At 35.9% G+C, this 17,992-nt stretch overlaps 2 protein-coding genes across 2 annotated transcripts; both read right to left on the bottom strand.

Moving 5' to 3' along the window:
- Window positions 1-202: 202 nt before the first annotated feature.
- Window positions 203-5,047, bottom strand: LOC126706536 (cellulose synthase-like protein D4). Its single transcript, XM_050406058.1, has 6 exons — window positions 4,303-5,047; window positions 3,751-4,146; window positions 2,809-3,613; window positions 2,043-2,447; window positions 1,488-1,831; window positions 203-1,360 (listed from the first exon to the last, which is right to left on the bottom strand). Exons 1-6 carry the CDS (start codon window positions 4,659-4,661, stop codon window positions 439-441), a joined length of 3,231 nt encoding a protein of 1,076 aa, XP_050262015.1. The 5' UTR covers window positions 4,662-5,047; the 3' UTR covers window positions 203-438.
- Window positions 5,048-8,202: 3,155 nt separating this feature from the next.
- Window positions 8,203-10,300, bottom strand: LOC126706537 (AT-hook motif nuclear-localized protein 25-like). The gene has a single exon (XM_050406059.1). It carries the CDS (start codon window positions 9,532-9,534, stop codon window positions 8,695-8,697), a length of 840 nt encoding a protein of 279 aa, XP_050262016.1. The 5' UTR covers window positions 9,535-10,300; the 3' UTR covers window positions 8,203-8,694.
- Between the last annotated feature and the right edge of the window lie 7,692 nt (window positions 10,301-17,992).

Raw genomic sequence — 17,992 nt, 5'->3', positions numbered from 1 at the left:
TTAAAAATATAGCGGTCAACTCTTTGTTTGGCTTAATTTTTAATGCTTGTTATGCAGTAGTCTGTGTTCCCTTGCTTTCTTATCTGTGGTTTATCATTCTAGTGAGTTCATTAGTTATCTAATACAACTTCCCTATGGTACTGAAAAACAGGGTTAAAAGTGATACCAACTACAAGAGAAATTAAATAACGATTGCTTAGACTAGGAAAATTTTCTTTGGAGGATTGTTTTAATGTGTATTCGTTTTACAAATCTATGCAGCTATGCTTCACTTCCCTACAATAAATCAACTGATAACTCCTCTCATCTCAAGCCTTTCTTCATATATGTATTTTTGATCTCCATAATCTTCTTTTCATGACACATGAAACCCAACCCAACGCATCATTTTTGCACCCATGGGAATTGAAAACCTCCTCCAGTGTTTTGTGTTGTGCCTCACTTGGGTGGGCTAATGGCAATCCATAGCAAGGAAAGCGTTATTGCGATGAGACCCGACCAAACAAACACAATAGTTGGTGTCTTCCCTCTCCTTCCCATCAAACCCTTGGCAAAAGGATACAAATGAGCCAACACCCAGAAGCTAAAAAATGCTCCTCCAACAAACTTACTCCACTCGGGGGTACTGCTATAAATCGTCCTTGAAAATGCAACAGCAATACCGACTATATTCAACATGGCAATAACAACAGGAGGAATCATCAATGAGGTCCACTTGACATGGTACAAATCTGCATAAATATCATCAATGTCCTCTCCCCCTGACTTTGAAGTCAATGTGAAAGAGATTTCTATGCCTGCAATGACTTTGAGAAGGCCTTGAACCACAGCAGCCAAGTGAGAACTGGTTCCAGAAATAAGCCAAAACTGTTCATTCCTCCACCACTCTTCCAATCCCACACCAGACCATTTTACCTCTAGAATTGCCAGCGTGACGAGGCATATTGTTATAATGAGCAGGTAGACTAAGAAGGTGACATTTAGAGTTTGGACAATGAATTGTCCTGAGAAAAGTGAGAGTGCAGGAAGGAAGCAATAGACAATAAGGAACACAGAGGTGAAAGGGTAAATGCCAACGTTTAGGTAAGCCATACGCTGGAGAAACTTGAGGCGCTTAGAGCCAAGCAAGGCATTGTTTCTAGAGAAGAAAATCTCAACAGAGCCAGTGGCCCAGCGAAGCACTTGGTGTAGTCTATCAGTGAGGTTAATTGGTGCTGAACCACGGAATGCATCACGCTTGGTGATGCAGTAGATGGAGCGCCACCCACGGTTGTGCATTCGATAGCCTGTCACCACGTCTTCAGTCACTGAACCGTAAATCCAACCCACCCGGTCACCCCATTCCGTCTTGTCCTCATACCTGCATGATTGAACAATTAAGTTAACCATATGCGTTACTATAGCTATGTACAAAAATCCTCTGTCCCAGTATGAACATTCCATTTTATACTCCAACTACAATATACATGCATTGACATTTGACATACCAACAAGATATGACCGAGACAGCCTCGGCAACTATAGCAGCATCAAGTGGCTCACGTGGGACTCTAAGAGCACCAGGAGGTCGGCCATACTTGATACCTGAATGATCGGCAAGGGGGCGACCTTGGTACTCAGCTATTGGAATGGATTCCGCAAGTCTTGTAGAATTTCCAAAACGCTTGGGAAGTAGATTCAACTCCAGCTCAGGATCCAACTCTGTCGACTTCAAAGCTTGAGTCTCTGTCTCTGACTCGGTCTTATTGCCAATCTTGTCTACTTGTGGAGGGTCAAAACCATACAGTGCAAACCGTCTAAACATGCAGCCTGTTCCCACATAAACTGGGCCCTGTAGTGTAGTACATAAGTCATAAAAACATCCATCTTAAGTTGCCTGGGAAAGTAATTGATGCCTAGAGTTTTTAAGATTTTATTTCTTAGGCCTGACAGTTGTACTGAATTTTGCATCATTTAAAATTTTAAATGACACGATATTAGATATACTTTTAGATAATATGAACAAAATAGATCTATTTCAAATGGATATGATGTTTTTATACCTGGACACCATCGAGGGCTCGCATGTTGCCATCAAAGAAGACTGTATTATGATTGGCATACCGGTCAGAAGGATCAATGCCTTCAAATCTTTGTGGGAATTGAATGTAGCAAATGTCCTCACCACCTCGGTCCATCATGAAGCACATTCCTTCACGAATAGCTTTGCAGTAGTAGATGTAGTGGTCACAGTCAAGGTTGAGAATAAATGGGCCATTGGACAAAATGGCTGATGTTCTTACCAAGGCGTTCATGGCACCGGCTTTCTTGTTATGATCATAGCCTGGCCGCTTCTCACGTGATACATATACAAACATGGGGAGCCGTATGTCCACATTTGTAAAGTCTATCATATTATCGTCTACCCCTCCCATTAATGGCTCATTTCTTGGGGGCTTCAGCATCACCTGTGGATTATATAATATTCTTTGGTCACATTGCATAGGCTTGTTGGTGCACAATTAAGATTTAGTTAGGAAGAATGTTAACCTAGCTATTACCAATTTTACTATTATAAAACACTTACAAATTGACATGACAATAAATATGATTCGTACCATTTAAACTATATAACAGATAAATGTTTGAATATACTTTTTTGTGATTAAGTAGTTTATTTATTAAAATTTGTAATATCCTGGCAAGAGTCTTGTAGCTTAATTGGTTGACATTTTCATGTTTACAATAAAAATGTTTAGAGTTCAAATTCTACCACCCCAAGTATCGAATTAAAAAAAAAAAAAATTGTAGTATTCCTCATGTATATACCTGAAGAATTCCTGCATGGTCACCTTTGGAGTGTTCACTGGCAGGGACAACCCATGTGCCAGGCCAATGGGTAGCATCTGCCATCCAAGTGGCTTTCTGGACCTTCAATGGCTCCGAAAGGTCAGGCCCGCTCTCTCTCATGAGCTTCAACATCTTCATTTCCTCCCTAGCATTGAATGCATCTGATCTCCTCCTAATTGAGTCTGGGAGCCCATTAATTCTTACTTTGAACTCATCATATTCCCTCTTGATCTTCCTCCTATCCTTTACAAAATCAGGCCTACACTTGTTCCTGGTTGGATCAACTTTCAAGCTGAAGTAGCTTTCAGGATTTCTTGGCTCGATATCATGTTTTCTACAGAATGGAACCCATAAATCAGCAAAACCTGCAGCCTCAGCCATAGCCTCAAAGGTGAGAAGGGCACCTCCATCATCAGAAATGTAACATGCAAGCTTCTCTACAGGGTAATCAACAGCTAGAATTGAAAGGATAGTGTTGGCAGTGACTAGAGGTGGTTCTTTTTCAGGATCAGCAGTGGAGACAAATAGGTCTACACCAGGAAGGTCTGAGCAGCCAGTGGGATTTGATGGTGATGGTGTGTCAAACTTGTCATGAAGGACCTGAAGGTCGGTTGAACGGTTGATGGGGCAGAGCTTGGGAATTTGGTCGAGGATCCAAGAGAAGGCAAACCATATCTCACACACCACTGACATGAGCCACAACCACACTGCATCCTGGTTTGGATGTTTTATCCTCCATTGCAAGAAGAAACATAGCACCACCAGCCGAACCAAAATCAATAGCCTGGGTCATATAAATTATTCATCTTTAAGTTAAGTATCGTACAACTGAGTGATAATGAATTGACGATAAATAATGTAAAGAAAAAAATTAAGTACGTAAGATACAACACTTAAGGAACTGTATGTAAGATATATAACCTGTAAGGGCTAATGATGCTTGCTGAGATTGGCAATTTCCTACTTAAGGGCTTCCAAGGCCTATCCAGTGATTCCATCATATCTCCCTTGAATCTTTCATCCTCTTCATGCCCGTATGTGTCATCTTGGGGCCAAAAAGCATTACCAACCCCATAAGTACCCTTTGTCTCAAACAACCACGGGTTGTTATCAAATTCTCCCATTTGGTTCCTTTTCATCATAGACATGTTATTAGCATCCCTTTTTAAGCTGTCTGGGCCTGACAATTGCAATTCTCTACTTGAAAAATCTGGTGCATCATCCTCATAATCCCTCACCTTGTAAGGCTCCTTGCAACCTGGACATAGACCATTTTCTCTTTGGGCATCCATGTAGCAATCTCTGCAAATGGTGAACCTAGACAGCACATTTTAATTTTTTTTTTAGTTATTTTCAGTTTTCACCTAAATTCCTTTTGATATATTTGAAATGAGTACATAGTTTGATTGATTAGTCACAAAATATTAACAAAGAATTCAAAAAAACAGAAAAATGATCAGATGTATCACATACCTACAATCACAGGGGATTGCATCAGCTCCTCTCTCATCCTTCATAACCGTGCCATCACAAGTAGGCATAGAACATGCAGTGCCTTTGTCTCCTGCCATTTGAGGGTGACTGATCTCTGAGTCCATTGGCTGGTTGTCAGGTGTGGGAGGAAGGTGCACTGAGTAGTTCATGTAGTCCCCTAATATTTCTCCAGACATATCAATGTCTTCTCTTGACAAACTGACATACCTCCCACTCGAAGTTCGTCTTGCAAATTTAACAGTTTGCCCGCCTGAGTTTCGGTTTCCACGAGAAGTATTGGAACCCCCACCAGCACGCATAGCCGTCTTTGATGGCTGTTGGCTGGATAGTGATGCCATTAGCTAATAGTAATATTTAAATCTGCCTACCAATCACCTCTCCCAAATCCTGTAGAAGTGTGCTGCTTAAGCTGCCTGATTTTTTAGTTCTACAACATTTGCAATAAGACGTATCACTACTGATGGAATCCAAATTCTGAAAGAGATGCTCAAAGCTTCAAAAGGTGAAAGCACCATACGCTATATCATCAGTTTATGAAAAAAGATTAGATGGACCATACTGCGTACAAGGCAGAGACAAGTTGGATTTTTAAGAAATGAAAGTAGTACTGCATTCATACGTCTGAAGAATGGTAATGGAGGCAATGTTTCTAAAATTGTTGCAATAGAATGACACTTTTGAGGATGGCTGTAATTATTCATGAAGTTTCTTTCACAACAACTAAGAGATAAAAATGGGAGGCACGTAGGAACTTTTATTGGAGAGAGAGAGAGATCCCGTATCTTACAAAGAAGGTTGGAAAATGATTGATTCATGTATGGTGGGATACTTCCTTTGTAAATGACTATTTTTGGGGTTTCTTAATTACATGTTGTAAGGATTGTGTTTCTGGAGGGAGCAAAGTTGTTTGAATACTCTCCTTCACGTTCTTATAGTTTATTTGGCATTCATTACTAATAAGCATTCAGTTCCTTAGTTGCATATCACTTGGATTCCTTTCCCTCCAATAATCATCCTCATCTCCATCATGCCAAGTCAAAGTGAAGGACGACAGATCAGGACCTACCATACTATAGATCTCATTCATTTGATCGAATTATATAGTTGAATATTATTTCTTTGAACTATCCGATATGAATATGACTATTATTCTTATAAAATCATTTCAATATCAACAGAGTTTGGTTCAAGTATGTGTAATTAATATTAACTATTGCTGATTTATATGGCACTCTAATCATCTAGCTGAGTGCCAAGATGGTCTAATGGCTGCCCTATACCTTTTTCTAACTCAACATGGTAGTCATATTTGGTTAAATAATTGGAAAAGGGAAAATGTCTGAAATCTTAAAACTTGAAAGATAAATAAGTGATTGTTAATTTTATTTTTATTTTATTTTTAATTTTTTGGTAATGAAATGAAACATTACATTACATTTTGTAACGTAATGTTTTTTTTGTAACAAGATGGTTTAGTGGTTTTTTGTAATGAAATGAAAAAAAGAAACATTTTATTTGTATTGGTTGAATGGCCCACATAACATTTTTTTAGGTGGACAAGGGAAACACATACAAAACCCTTGGTAGCTTTTTGAATCCCCTTTAACGTGGAAGCCTCTTAAGCAAATAAAATACATGCACATAGCTTAACATACAGAATGTAATCAGCATCAGTATTATTAAACTGAATGATGAGTGCAACAGAAACTAATCTGCCTTTACTAACTGCATAAACCCTTGATCGACTTGATTGGTAGGTAGTATGATTCCCAATTTTTTCTTTTCCTTTTATGACAGGCGGATTCCCAAATAGATGAAATAGAGAAAAACCTAAATTTAAGTATAAATGGTTAGGAATTAAACCAACTTTTTAGATCTGTGATCAATGAAAGATGGAAAAAAACAATCCCATGACATAAGATTTACATGGTCTGGCAATTTGCTTATGTCCATGAAGTGATTACGTTTTTTTTTCTTCACAATTTCAGGGGAAAAAAAATACAGAGGCGGCAATTACAATACATCAATTCATCAAACTCTAATATGAAGCAAAAGTGAATATATATCTCAAACAACGGATCTAAAATCCGGCCAAGCCTTCGCTCCATGAACTAAGATTTAGAAAATCTCTTATTTAAAACAGTAATACTTTCAAGTCGGATCGGGTCATAAATCAGATCAAACATAACCCAACTCCACATAGCCTAGCATAAAAAAATTATCAAATGAACATGTATATATATCTAAAAGCTGCTGAAGTGTAGTATTTATTGTTGCTACACTACTGTTACGCCACATCAGCAGCCATGTCATCCACTTATTTTCGACACTTTCTCTCACCTGACATTTACACTTCCTCAAACATTTTTCCCTTACTTTTACTTTTTTATCTTCCCACTACTCTATATCGTAAGGTTACAATTCCTTTCATCTTCCTTTTATTTTGACTTTTCTTCTCTTCATTTTATTTACTATAAAGTTGCTATATTTTTTCATTCAATCCATATTTTGCCCACATAAAAAAGGTAAAGACTCTCTCTCTCTCTATTTATTTCTTTTCGTAGATTTTTAATTCTTTATTGCATCTTTGCTTTAGGTTGATGACTTTTTTGTGTTGAATTCTACTTTGGGTTGGTGAGATTTGGTTGTGTTTTAATTTGTTATCTTTTTATTTTCTTTTATTTAGTTGATAGATGTTATCCTACTATGACCTTATATAGTATATAATTAATGATATGATTTTATTTTATTACGTAGCATGATTTAGATAATTTGGTGTTTGCAACTATACATTTTTGAGTTAATTTTTAAATATTTTGGAAGTGAGAATTTGAGTTTATATCAAAATACAATCTCATGTCTATGTATTTGAATGTGCCTTTTAATTATTTGAATAATATCAATCCTAAATTTGTGATGAGATTTGATTATCATGATAATCTCCTTAAGATAATGAGTTTATTTTTTTTTTTTTTTTTTTATTTTTTTTTTTTTAAGTAAGAAAATGAGAAATTTGAACCATTAATTTGAAACTTAAAAAATTTTATTTGTATCAAAAAAAAAAAAAAAAAACATAACACACTTGAAGAAGAATATAGATCACTTCCAAAAAATAAAAAATATATATCGATCAAACACACTTAAAAAACTTTCAAAAAAAAAAAAGACATATTTATAAAGCTAGAAAGATGGAAAAAAGAAGAAGAAATAATTAAATTTTCCAGGAGAACAAATTATCTTTAATAAATTTTAGAGAATAAATTATACATTATACAATATTACAAAATAATTATATTTTCCATGTATGGCGTGGCTTTGCAACTAGAGTAAATTAATGAGCATAGAATACGAAATTCTAAAGAAGACAGCCTCCCAGCTCACTTTCATATTTTTCAAGTTTCAACACTTCAAAGTTCCAATGCATGTTTTCCCACTCTTGGGAAGTTGGGTTTTCTTTTCTTCCCAAGATGGTGGTTCAGAATTTTTTTTTTCCTCTATTTTTGTTTTATTTTCTTATTTTGCGTGGCAACAAGTGAAATGGATGTGCTGGCAGCTGGTTAAAAATCAACCAAACTCTTTCAGTGCTTGCTCTACCCTGATCAAATAGCTGAAGAGAATAGAACAAATGATACTAGGCTTCCTATTGAAGAAAGCTAGTACTGAAATGGTTTACAGGTTGATATAACTAGCCTACTAGATAATAAATAATTTAATCAGTTTGCTCTTTTTCAGTACTAGCTTTATTTTTGCATACTTTGGGTTTTCTTCAGTCTCCTTTAACCTTTCTGGAAGAATGCTGAGTGTGGGAAATTAGCCATTACGAATAAAACTCCAGAAAATGAGCATTTGGAAAATTTACCACAAATGCAAAAAAAAAGAAGGGAAAATCTGTTAACAATTGAAAAAGAAGAAAATAAAACAATGTCATGATATTTTGTACATAAATTGGACTTACAGATATGGAGGATTTTCTATGTCCTGTGCTCCAAATTAATGAGGCTCACATCACATCCTCACAACTGAGGGTCATGTTCTATATATCGCCATAAAAAAAAAAAAAATACATTCTATATATATCACAAGTTTTTCCCTCAGAAACATGTTTGTCCTGATAAAATATCACAGGATTTCATTCTACTCTCTTCCTGATTAATATTTATATGCCTGCAGACCATTGAAATCTTCATCTTCCCCATATATATGCTCATCTCAACAGTCAAAACCAAGATACATATACCAACATTCTAACAACAAACATCTAAAAACACCCCCTTCCACTTCCAACTCATCTGACACAGAGCTCCCACTTCTGCAAAGTCTGAGAGAGGTGGTTGATAATAGCAACCCCCTCATCTTATAAGAAAAACAATACTAAAATGGTGGCCTAGCTGCATTGCCACCACCCCAATTACCAAAAGCATCACCAGGGAAGGCTGTATAATTTCCCATGCTCACCCCCAAATTATAAAAAGGAACACCGCCACTGCTGCCACCGCTTCCTCCATCACCCAATTGGCCACCGGTCAATCCCGAAGTTTGTGAAGCTGTAGGCTGTACCTGCACTCTTGACTCTTCCTCCTCCAATGGTAACCTATCATACACTGCATTTGCAAATGATGCAACCATCAAAAGCACAGAACTTGAAGCTGTCAAAGGTGACACCACGCTCCCTCCCATGACTTGTCCTTGCCCACCTGCCAAAAAAATAGTCAAACCACCAGCTCCCGGAGGAGCTGGTGGTGGCAGAGCTGTCCCAGTCAGAGACAATATGTCAAACCTCCCATGTAATGTTACAACACTCCCAGCTGGTGATGCTGGCTGTCGCAAAGTTACATTGGTGACAGAACCACTGCCACTAAGGACACAAACTCCACGGCCACGGCGCAAGGCGTAATTTGAGACTGATTCAACTATGTCTGAACCTGCAGAGACTTCAAGTACTTGGGATTTCAGTGCATTTGGGCTGTCCTGGGTGATGATTATCGGTGGCTTGGGCTTGTTTTTGGAACCAGCAGGACGGCCACGAGGCCTGCGACTAGAGGTTGCTCCTGAACTTGTAGTGGGGGCATCAGGGTCCGTACTAGGTATTTGCTCTTTCTCTGGAGAGTGTTTGGAATCTGTGAGTTGGGGCTGTGATGGTCTTTGTAGTTGGAGCTCTGGTCCCAGGAGCTGGTGGACATAGCGAGAACCTGCTGGTTCTAAGCCACTCATCTGCTCAATCTATTTCTCTCTCTCTCTCTCACTCGCTACCTACTTATCTATATTAGCTATAGGAAGAAGATATGACTATATATGGAAACTGTTTCTAAATTGTTATGGAGCTAGCATTTCTTCTACTCTACCTGTTCAGATTCGCAATGTTCATGAAAATAAAGAGAAAAATCAACCTAGCTAGAGAATTAAGTGATTTAGCTCTGTGAGAACTCTAGACTAGAAACCAATTAATGTCAACCTATCTCTATACCTTTTCAAATATTGAAGATTTTGACCTTAAAGCTTATAACTAGAATTAGAGGAGTTGTCCACTTACTTAGAAGAGATTTCCTATATAGGTTTCTGAACTGTTTGAGTCGGACCCAAATGAAACAAAGAAGGGAAAATAAAAGGTTAAGATTCAGATCTCGGAAGCTAATTGATATGCACCAAGAAATGCTAGCTGTTTAATTCTTAGAAATTCCTAGTACTAGCAGGTACATTCTGCATTCATGAAGTTGCTTGCCCCTACCCAGCTTTAGATCTATTCAGGAACGAATCAACTAGGACAGGTAGAAACCTAGCTATAAAACCAAGATGGCGAAACCCATTTGGTTAACAAAGGAGAGATGTAATATTATAATATTCATGAAAAGCTTGTATGATTATATTATATGTATTAGAATGAAGTTTAAAATGATGTTCTTTACTTCTTTGTAGCACCCTACGTTTTTGAATGCCTGAACCTTAACTTCAGATTGAATGAATTCAAAGCGAGGAGTTTGAGAAATGAATTTGTGGAAAGCTGAGAGAGAAGCTGTTCTTTTTCTTTTTTAGTTAGACAAACTCATTTTCTTTACATTAAATTAAGAAAAAGAAAGAAATAAAATAAAGGAACATGCATGCATATGCTTTCGTGTCTAGGAAGGCAGGAGTCTAGGGAGAACCGAATCAATGACAGAATGCTAACTCGTGGAGGTAAAAGGCTATGCATGAATTATGCTGCCCTAACATATAGCAGTATGTAATATGGTTATGGGTTGTGTTAACGGGAGGTTCAGTTAACAGCAACTTTTGATTTTAGTTTTATGTCATTTTTTCAACGTGAGGTGAACTTTGTAGAGAAAAAAAATAAATAAAATAACTAAAATGACTAATTTTATGTCATTTTCTTTTATTTATTTATTTATTTATTTTATTAAATTAAACCCACACTACAAAAAAATCGTCCTGTCCCAACGTTTTTTTCCCAGCGTTTTTACAAACCGCCGTAATAGATAAGTCTGTACCAGCGCTTTTTGAAAACGCTGGTATAGGAAATCCTATTACGGCGGCTCAAAACCAGCGCTTTATAAAGCGCTGCAATAGGAGGCCTATAGCGGCATTTTTCAAAAACGCTGTTATAGGAAGCCCAAAAACGTTGGGATAAGGTTATTGATTTCCCTTAGGGGGAAAAGACCTATCCCAGCGCTTTTAAAAGCGCTGGGATAGGTCTTTCCCCATAAGGGAATGAGGGACCTGTCCCTGCGCTTTTGAAAGCGCTGGGATAGGTGGACCCTATTCCAGCGCTTTCAAAAGCGCTGGGACAAGTCCCTACGTTCCCTTATGGAGAAAGACCTATCCCAGCGCTTCTAAAAGCGCTGGAATAAGGTCGACCCTATTCCAGCGCTTCAAAAAGCGCTGGTATAGGTCTTTCTCCATAAGGGAATGAAGGACCTGTTCCTGCGCTTTTGAAAGCGCTGGGATAGGTGACCCTATTCCAGCGCTTTTAAAAGCGCTGGGACAAGTCCCTACGTTCCCTTATGGAGAAAGACCTATACCAGCGCTTTTTGAAGCGCTGGAATAGGGTCGACCTTATTCCAGCGCTTTTAGAAGCGCTGGGATAGGTCTTTCTCCATAAGGGAACGTAGGGACTTGTCCCAGCGCTTTTGAAAGCGCTGGAATAGGGTCCACCTATCCCAGCGCTTTCAAAAGCGCAGGGACAGGTCCCTCATTCCCTTATGGAGAAAAACCTATACCAGCGCTTTTTGAAGCGCTGGAATAGGGTCGACCTTATTCCAGCGCTTTTAGAAGCGCTGGGATAGGTCCTTCCATTCCCTTATGAAGAGAGGCCTATCCCTGCGCTTTTGGAAGCGCTGGAATAGGTCAACCTATTCCAGCGCTTCAAAAAGCGCTGGGATAGGTCTTTCTCCCTAAAGGAATGGAAGGACCTGTCTCAGCGCTTTCAAAAGCGCTGGAATAGGTCACCTATAGGTTTTTTTTTTTTTTTTAAATTTTTTTTAACACAAGATAGAATTTCTACTATAGCATAATTTAAGTGTATATGCGTATGAAATTTCCTCCTAGAGACTTGAACCCCGACACTTGCCCCTCACATCCCACAAACACTTATACTTGTGGAGGGATTTGTTAATTATCAAATGACCAATACTCTCCTAAACCTAAAAAAAGACCAAAGTACCCCCCAAAACATTGAAAAAGAGCAAAAACACCCCGATACCTAGAAAAAGAATAATATACCCCCGAAACCTAATAAATGACTAAAATAACCCCAAAACATCAAAAATGACCTAAGCACCCCCTAAGGCATTGAAAATGACTAGAGTACCCCTTGTGTCTAAAACTAGCCAAAATACCCTCGATTACTTAAATAAGAACAAAATACCCCTATAAGTCAAATAAATGACCAAAATGCCCCTAGAAAGACAAAAAATGTCCAAAACACACCTGACACCCAGAAAAGGATTTATACACCCCCAAAACATAAAAAATGACCGAAATATCCCCAAAACATTGAAATGAATCCTAAAAACTAGAAAATGACAAAAGCACCCCCCATGCATATAAAAGGTGGAAAACCCCTTGATTATTTGAATAATACTAGGGGTGGCAAAATCAACTCAAATCCATTTGCCCACCCAAACCCGCCTACTTAAATGAGACTCAAACCCACTCAATTATTAATTGGGTGAAATGAGTATTAACCCAATTATACCCAATTAATATTAATGTTTATTGCGTTTTAAATGGGTACCTAATTATGATCGAAGTATCATTTCTACAAATCAACTAACTTTAAAATACCCCAAAACCACTAAAATGAGCAAAATACCCCTTAAACATAAAAAATGACCAAGATACCTTAAAAAAAAAAAACAAAATAACCCCGAAACCCAAAAAATTACCAAAATACCTCCAAAACCTAAAAATAAAATACCCTCGAAACATAAAAAAAATGACTAAAATACTCCCTGAAACCAAAAAAATGAACAAAATACTTCCAAAACCCAAAAAATGACCAAAATACCCCTAAAGTCCAAAAAATGACCAAAATACCCTCAAAACCTAAAAATTACCAAAATACCCCCAAAACCTAAAAAATGATCGAAATACCCCTGAAGTCCATAAAATGACCAAAATACCCTTGGTCGTTTTTTGGGTTTCGGGGATATTTTGGTCATTTTTAGGTTTTAGGGGTATTTTTGTCATTTTGTAGGTTTCATGATTATTTTGGTAATTTTTTGGTTTCGGGGGTATTTTAGTCATTTTAAAGGTTTTAAGGGTATTTTTGGTTTTTGGCGGGTATTTTGGTCATTTTAAGGTTTTGGGGGGTATTTTTGTCAAATTTTGGTTTTTGGGAGGTATTTTGGTCTTTTTTTTGGGTTTTGGGGATATTTTGGTCATTTTTTGATTTTGGGGATATTTTGGTAATTTTTTTTGGTTTTTGGGGTATTTTGGTCATTTCGTAGGTTTCATGGTTATATTTTAATATTGTTGGTCCTCGAGTCACATCTTACAAATTTTTTTTAGCTATCACATTATATTTTAGTAATTTTTAGTGAGGAATTATATTTTATTAATTTGAAGTATTAAATTAAAATATATTAAATTAGTTTGAATTATTAAATTCAATTTTGTTAAATTGAATTATTAAAAAATATTTTTATTGATTAATATAATTTATTTTATTAAAAAATATTTTTATTAATTAATATAATTTTTATTAATCAAGAAAATGCTAATGGAAAGACCTATCCCAGCGCTTTTAAAAGCGCTGGGATAGGCCTCTCTCCATAAGGGAATGGAGAGACCTGTCCCAGCGCTTTTGAAAGCGCTGGAATAGGTGGACCTTATTCCAGCGCTTCAAAAGGCGCTGGGATAGGCCTCTCTCCATGAGGGAATGGAGGGACTTGTTCCAGCGCTTTTCGAAGCGCTGGAATAGGTGGACCTTATTCCAGCGCTTTCAAAAGCGCCGGGATAGGATCACTTATTCCTTTATGGGGATAGACCTGTCCCAGCGCTTTCGAAAGCGCTGGAATAGGGTCCACCTATTCCAGCGCTTCCAAAAGTGCTGGGATTGGTCTCCAAAAACGCTGGAATAGGTCCTTCGTACCACTTAAAAATTTTCAGACTTCCCACTTATTTTTTTCACCTTCCCACCACTTTGGTCTCTCATTTTTGGTCTCCCACTTCTTTAGTTCAGCTGTTTTCCTCTCACCCACATTTTTTCTCCCTCTCCCTCTTCCTTAACCCACTTCCCCTCCTCCTCTCTTCTTCTTTACTCAAAACCCACCATTTCTTTTCCAAAATTTTAAGCACAAAAATACTACCCAAAACCACAGACCCTATCCAAAGCAAGGTAAGTCTCTCTAGCTCTCATTTATATTTCGTAGCAATATTTGTATGTATATTTGTTGTTAAATTTCTAGTTTTTTAGTTTTGATTTTGGTTGAAGTTTGGTTTGGGTTATGTGTATATTTTTGTGTAACTATTGGTTGATTGTGTGGGTTTTAGTTTTGGATTTGGTTTTGGTTAAAGTTTACCCAAAGCAAGGTAAGTCTCTCTAGCTCTCATTTCTATTTTGTAGCAATATTTGTATATATGTTTGTTGTTAAATTTCTGGTTTTTTAGTTTTGATTTTGGTTGAAGTTTGGTTTGGGTTATGTGTATTTTTTTGTGTAACTATTGGTTGATTGTGTGGGTTTTGATTTTGGTTGAAGTTTGGTTTGGGTTATGTGTATATTTTTGTGTAACTATTGGTTGATTGTGTGGGTTTCAGTTTTGGATTGGGTTTTGATTAAAGTTTACCCAAAGCAAGGTAAGTCTCTCTAGCTCTCATTTCTATTTTGTAGCAATATTTGTATATATATTTGATGTTAAATTTCTGGTTTTTTAGTAATTAGAAAACTTTTTCAAATGTTAGTGAGATTCTAAAACTATCAATTGCCTGTATATATTTCCTTATTAAACGATTCATTGTTAAATGTTTTTAAATCATTAATAGGAATTGATATTTGTATTGATTATATATTGCCAAGATTAACAAATCTTACTAACTTTACTAGGCCATTTCTTGTTGATTTGATTAGTCAAAGCACATTTTTAAATCGTTAATATGGGAATTGATATTTGTATTGATTATATATTACCAAGATCAACAATCATATTAATGTTACTGGACTATTTACTATTGATTTCATTAATCAAAGCAATAAAAAGAGTGGGGACGGCTTGCAAAACTTTCTTATTTCCTAAATATATAGTTAGATAGCTGAGTTAGTTGTATCTAGGGAGTGGGAACTGCTTGCAAATCTTTTTGGTCTGTTACACGGAGGCAAGACTTTTGAGCAATAATTTCGTCAAAATTGATATATTTTAAAATCTTAAAATTTAAGTAACTAGAACTTTGGACACAAGATTTAGCAAGGGTGTACATAGAATTATTAACTAGAGCTTTCTTCTTCTCTCTTGCATCCTAGCTCCTGCTCCCTTTTTTATCTTCATAGAATTATTACACTTCCAATGGAATTTTTCTTAAAACTGCAAAAGAATGGGTATAAGTTATGGTGCAACAAACCTTCTGGTGCTTGCTTTTAAATTTCTTGGGAATGAAAATTGAATTGTCTTTTTGGGTTTGACTATAATCATATGTTTGGCTTAGCTATAGATGCTTGTCACTTAAGGCTATTAGCTTGATGCTTAAGAAGAGCTTGACAATCTTATTAAGTGAGAAGGAATTTTGATTTTTAATAGAAATGGAATCAATTTGACCAACTTCAATCTCCATTTTGCTCTCACAAAGGTATACCCTTTTTCCTTTTCTACTTTTTTTTTAAAATTTTATTTGGAAACTATGTTCGAAATGTTATATTTTCACCATATGCAAATCAAATTGTAACCATGTAATTTTTTTATTTTGAGTTTACGATTCTAATAAAGCCATTTAAAGGCATTTGTATTTTTTTTTCCTAATAATGAATTTGGGTTAGTATTTAGTGAGAAGTTAAACCTTAAGTGTGTAAAATTTAGTTGTATTTGATTTTTTAACAATGCAGAGAAAATGTGAGTTACTTTGAATTTTACAGTAGTGAATTTGGGATATTTATAGGTATTGGAACAAGTGGGGTTTGAGGTAATTGATGGTGGAGAATGGAAGTTCTGGAAGTATGTGGAGGAAGCTGAGTTTGGACTAGGGCTGCCGATTCATACTATTTTCATTATGGGAAAACTGTTGGTAGGGGATCGAAATTTACTAGGTTTGTGTGTATATATATATGCTTTATTAATTTTTTTTTTAATTATCATATACAAGTTTAATTTTTTTTTTTTTTTTTGCAATGCTAAATATGAGGGATGTCTTCATTGGGTCTTACATTAAACACATTTGAGAAACAAACTATTTTTTTTTTTAGTGCTTGCTTTAAGAGCTTGTCTATTCATGCAGCGGTCTTTGACACTTTTATACCTTGATTTAATTGTGAGAATTTCTTAATCACATGAAAAATTTCTAAGTGATGTCCACTTTAGTTATGCCTACAAATTTTGTTTCTTTACCTCTATAGTTTTACTTGTGTTTAGGATCAACAAAGTAGGGAGCTTTCTCAATGTCATGTATCTAAGCTAGCCAAGAAACTGAGGGTGAAGGTATGAGTGATGAGTTGGTACTTTTCACCCTTATTTATGATATTACTAAGTTCATTTGTATTATTGCTATTGTTGTATTTCTTTTGCAAGTTTAGTGTGAAGTTTTTTTTAACCCTTAACTACAATCTTGTTTTAGTCATTTAATTTTACCAATTATTTAGTTTTTATTTGTTGATTGTTTTTCAGGAAGAAGAGGTAAAATTGAAGCCTGTTATTGCATTCGATTGTGGTATGGTCTTCTTATAAGAGTTCTTTCAATGATTTTTAGTTACATCTTGATGTAATTGAGATGTGAAAAGGCTAATGCATTCAATACTAATAACTTAACGGTTTTCTGATTTTGGTCCTTTCATTTCATGGCCTAAAATGTGGCCGTTTCTTTTATCAGTAGATTTTTAGGTTATGGGTCAAATGTCCTTGTCTCACCATCCTTATTGAGTATCTAGACTTGGCTACGTTATATATATATATATATATATATATATATATATATATTCCCCCCCCCCCTCCCTCTTTTTTGCCAACATGGTACTTTGCAGGGCATTTCTGTCAAACTGAAGGCTTTCATTCATCTATGTCAATTCATGTCTGGTTTCTTAGCCAACCATTTTGTCTGAAGTGGACCCAACTCATTGAATTTTATTTTTTGAGTGCTTAATGTAGCATTGACCAAGTATACTAGTACTAAAAATATAGCTAACATTTGCAAATAGCTAGTTCCAAATAACAATCTAAATTGACCTGAATGACAATAATGTATAAATACTATTATTTAATATGTAACATGCCTTTGCAATTTGACAATTAAATAATTTCTACCATTTTTATTCCTTTTGAATTGATGAGTGAGTTTTGCTCTTGACTTCTTGCAATCTTTTTTTTTTTTTTTAATTTTTTTTTATACTAAAAATACTTGCATAGTGTAAGAGAGTGCAAGATTTTAGATACATCATCTATCAATATATATCCCAAGAGAGAAAGAGAGAGAGAGCTACAACTAGAACTAGAACTACAAGTCTGTTATGGCACGTCTAATTTATCAATATTTCAAACATGAATCAAGCAAGTGCCTTTAACAATGCTTCTATGCATTAATCTTTCCACTCAATTTAGTTGATAATTTTATTTTACTTTGTCATTGTATTTTTTATTAAAATAAAAAACAACTCAATTCTGACTGTTGGATTTGTTAAATTGCTAGATTAAACATTTGGTGGCTACTGCAATATCTTTAGCATCCCCTGTGGAGCAAAGCAAGGTAGCAACTAGTAAGTTAACCTCTCATTCTCTGACTACGTATGATTAAATTATTAAATAGCTCATGTTTACTGTGGAACAAATGCAAACTAGCAAAATATTGGAGCTTATCTTCTGGTTTGTATATCTTTGTACACCTCTCCCTATTTTAGTTTATAGTTTGTTCTCTCAATGTACTTAGTTTAGTAGTTTCTTCTCTTTTTACATGATTTTGGACGTGAAGTCACCTAATTTACGTCTTTTAAGTGATCTTAGTAGTCTATAATTTAGACTTAGATTTTGTAAGATTAGCAGC

Source organism: Quercus robur, chromosome 11 (genome assembly GCF_932294415.1).
Source record: "Quercus robur chromosome 11, dhQueRobu3.1, whole genome shotgun sequence".
Lineage (NCBI taxonomy): Eukaryota > Viridiplantae > Streptophyta > Magnoliopsida > Fagales > Fagaceae > Quercus > Quercus robur.
Note: the sequence above shows the minus strand (reverse complement) of the source record. Positions and strands in the feature narration are given on the sequence as shown.

Coding starts and splice junctions, on each gene's coding strand:
- LOC126706536 (XM_050406058.1), bottom strand. CDS start 4,661: ATGGCATCACTATCCAGCCAACAGCCATCAAAGACGGCTATGCGTGCT. Junction 1,832..2,042: donor GAGCCCTCGATGGTGTCCAG/GTATAAAAACAT, acceptor ACTACACTACAG/GGCCCAGTTTATGTGGGAAC. Junction 1,361..1,487: donor GTCTCGGTCATATCTTGTTG/GTATGTCAAATG, acceptor TCAATCATGCAG/GTATGAGGACAAGACGGAAT.
- LOC126706537 (XM_050406059.1), bottom strand. CDS start 9,534: ATGAGTGGCTTAGAACCAGCAGGTTCTCGCTATGTCCACCAGCTCCTG.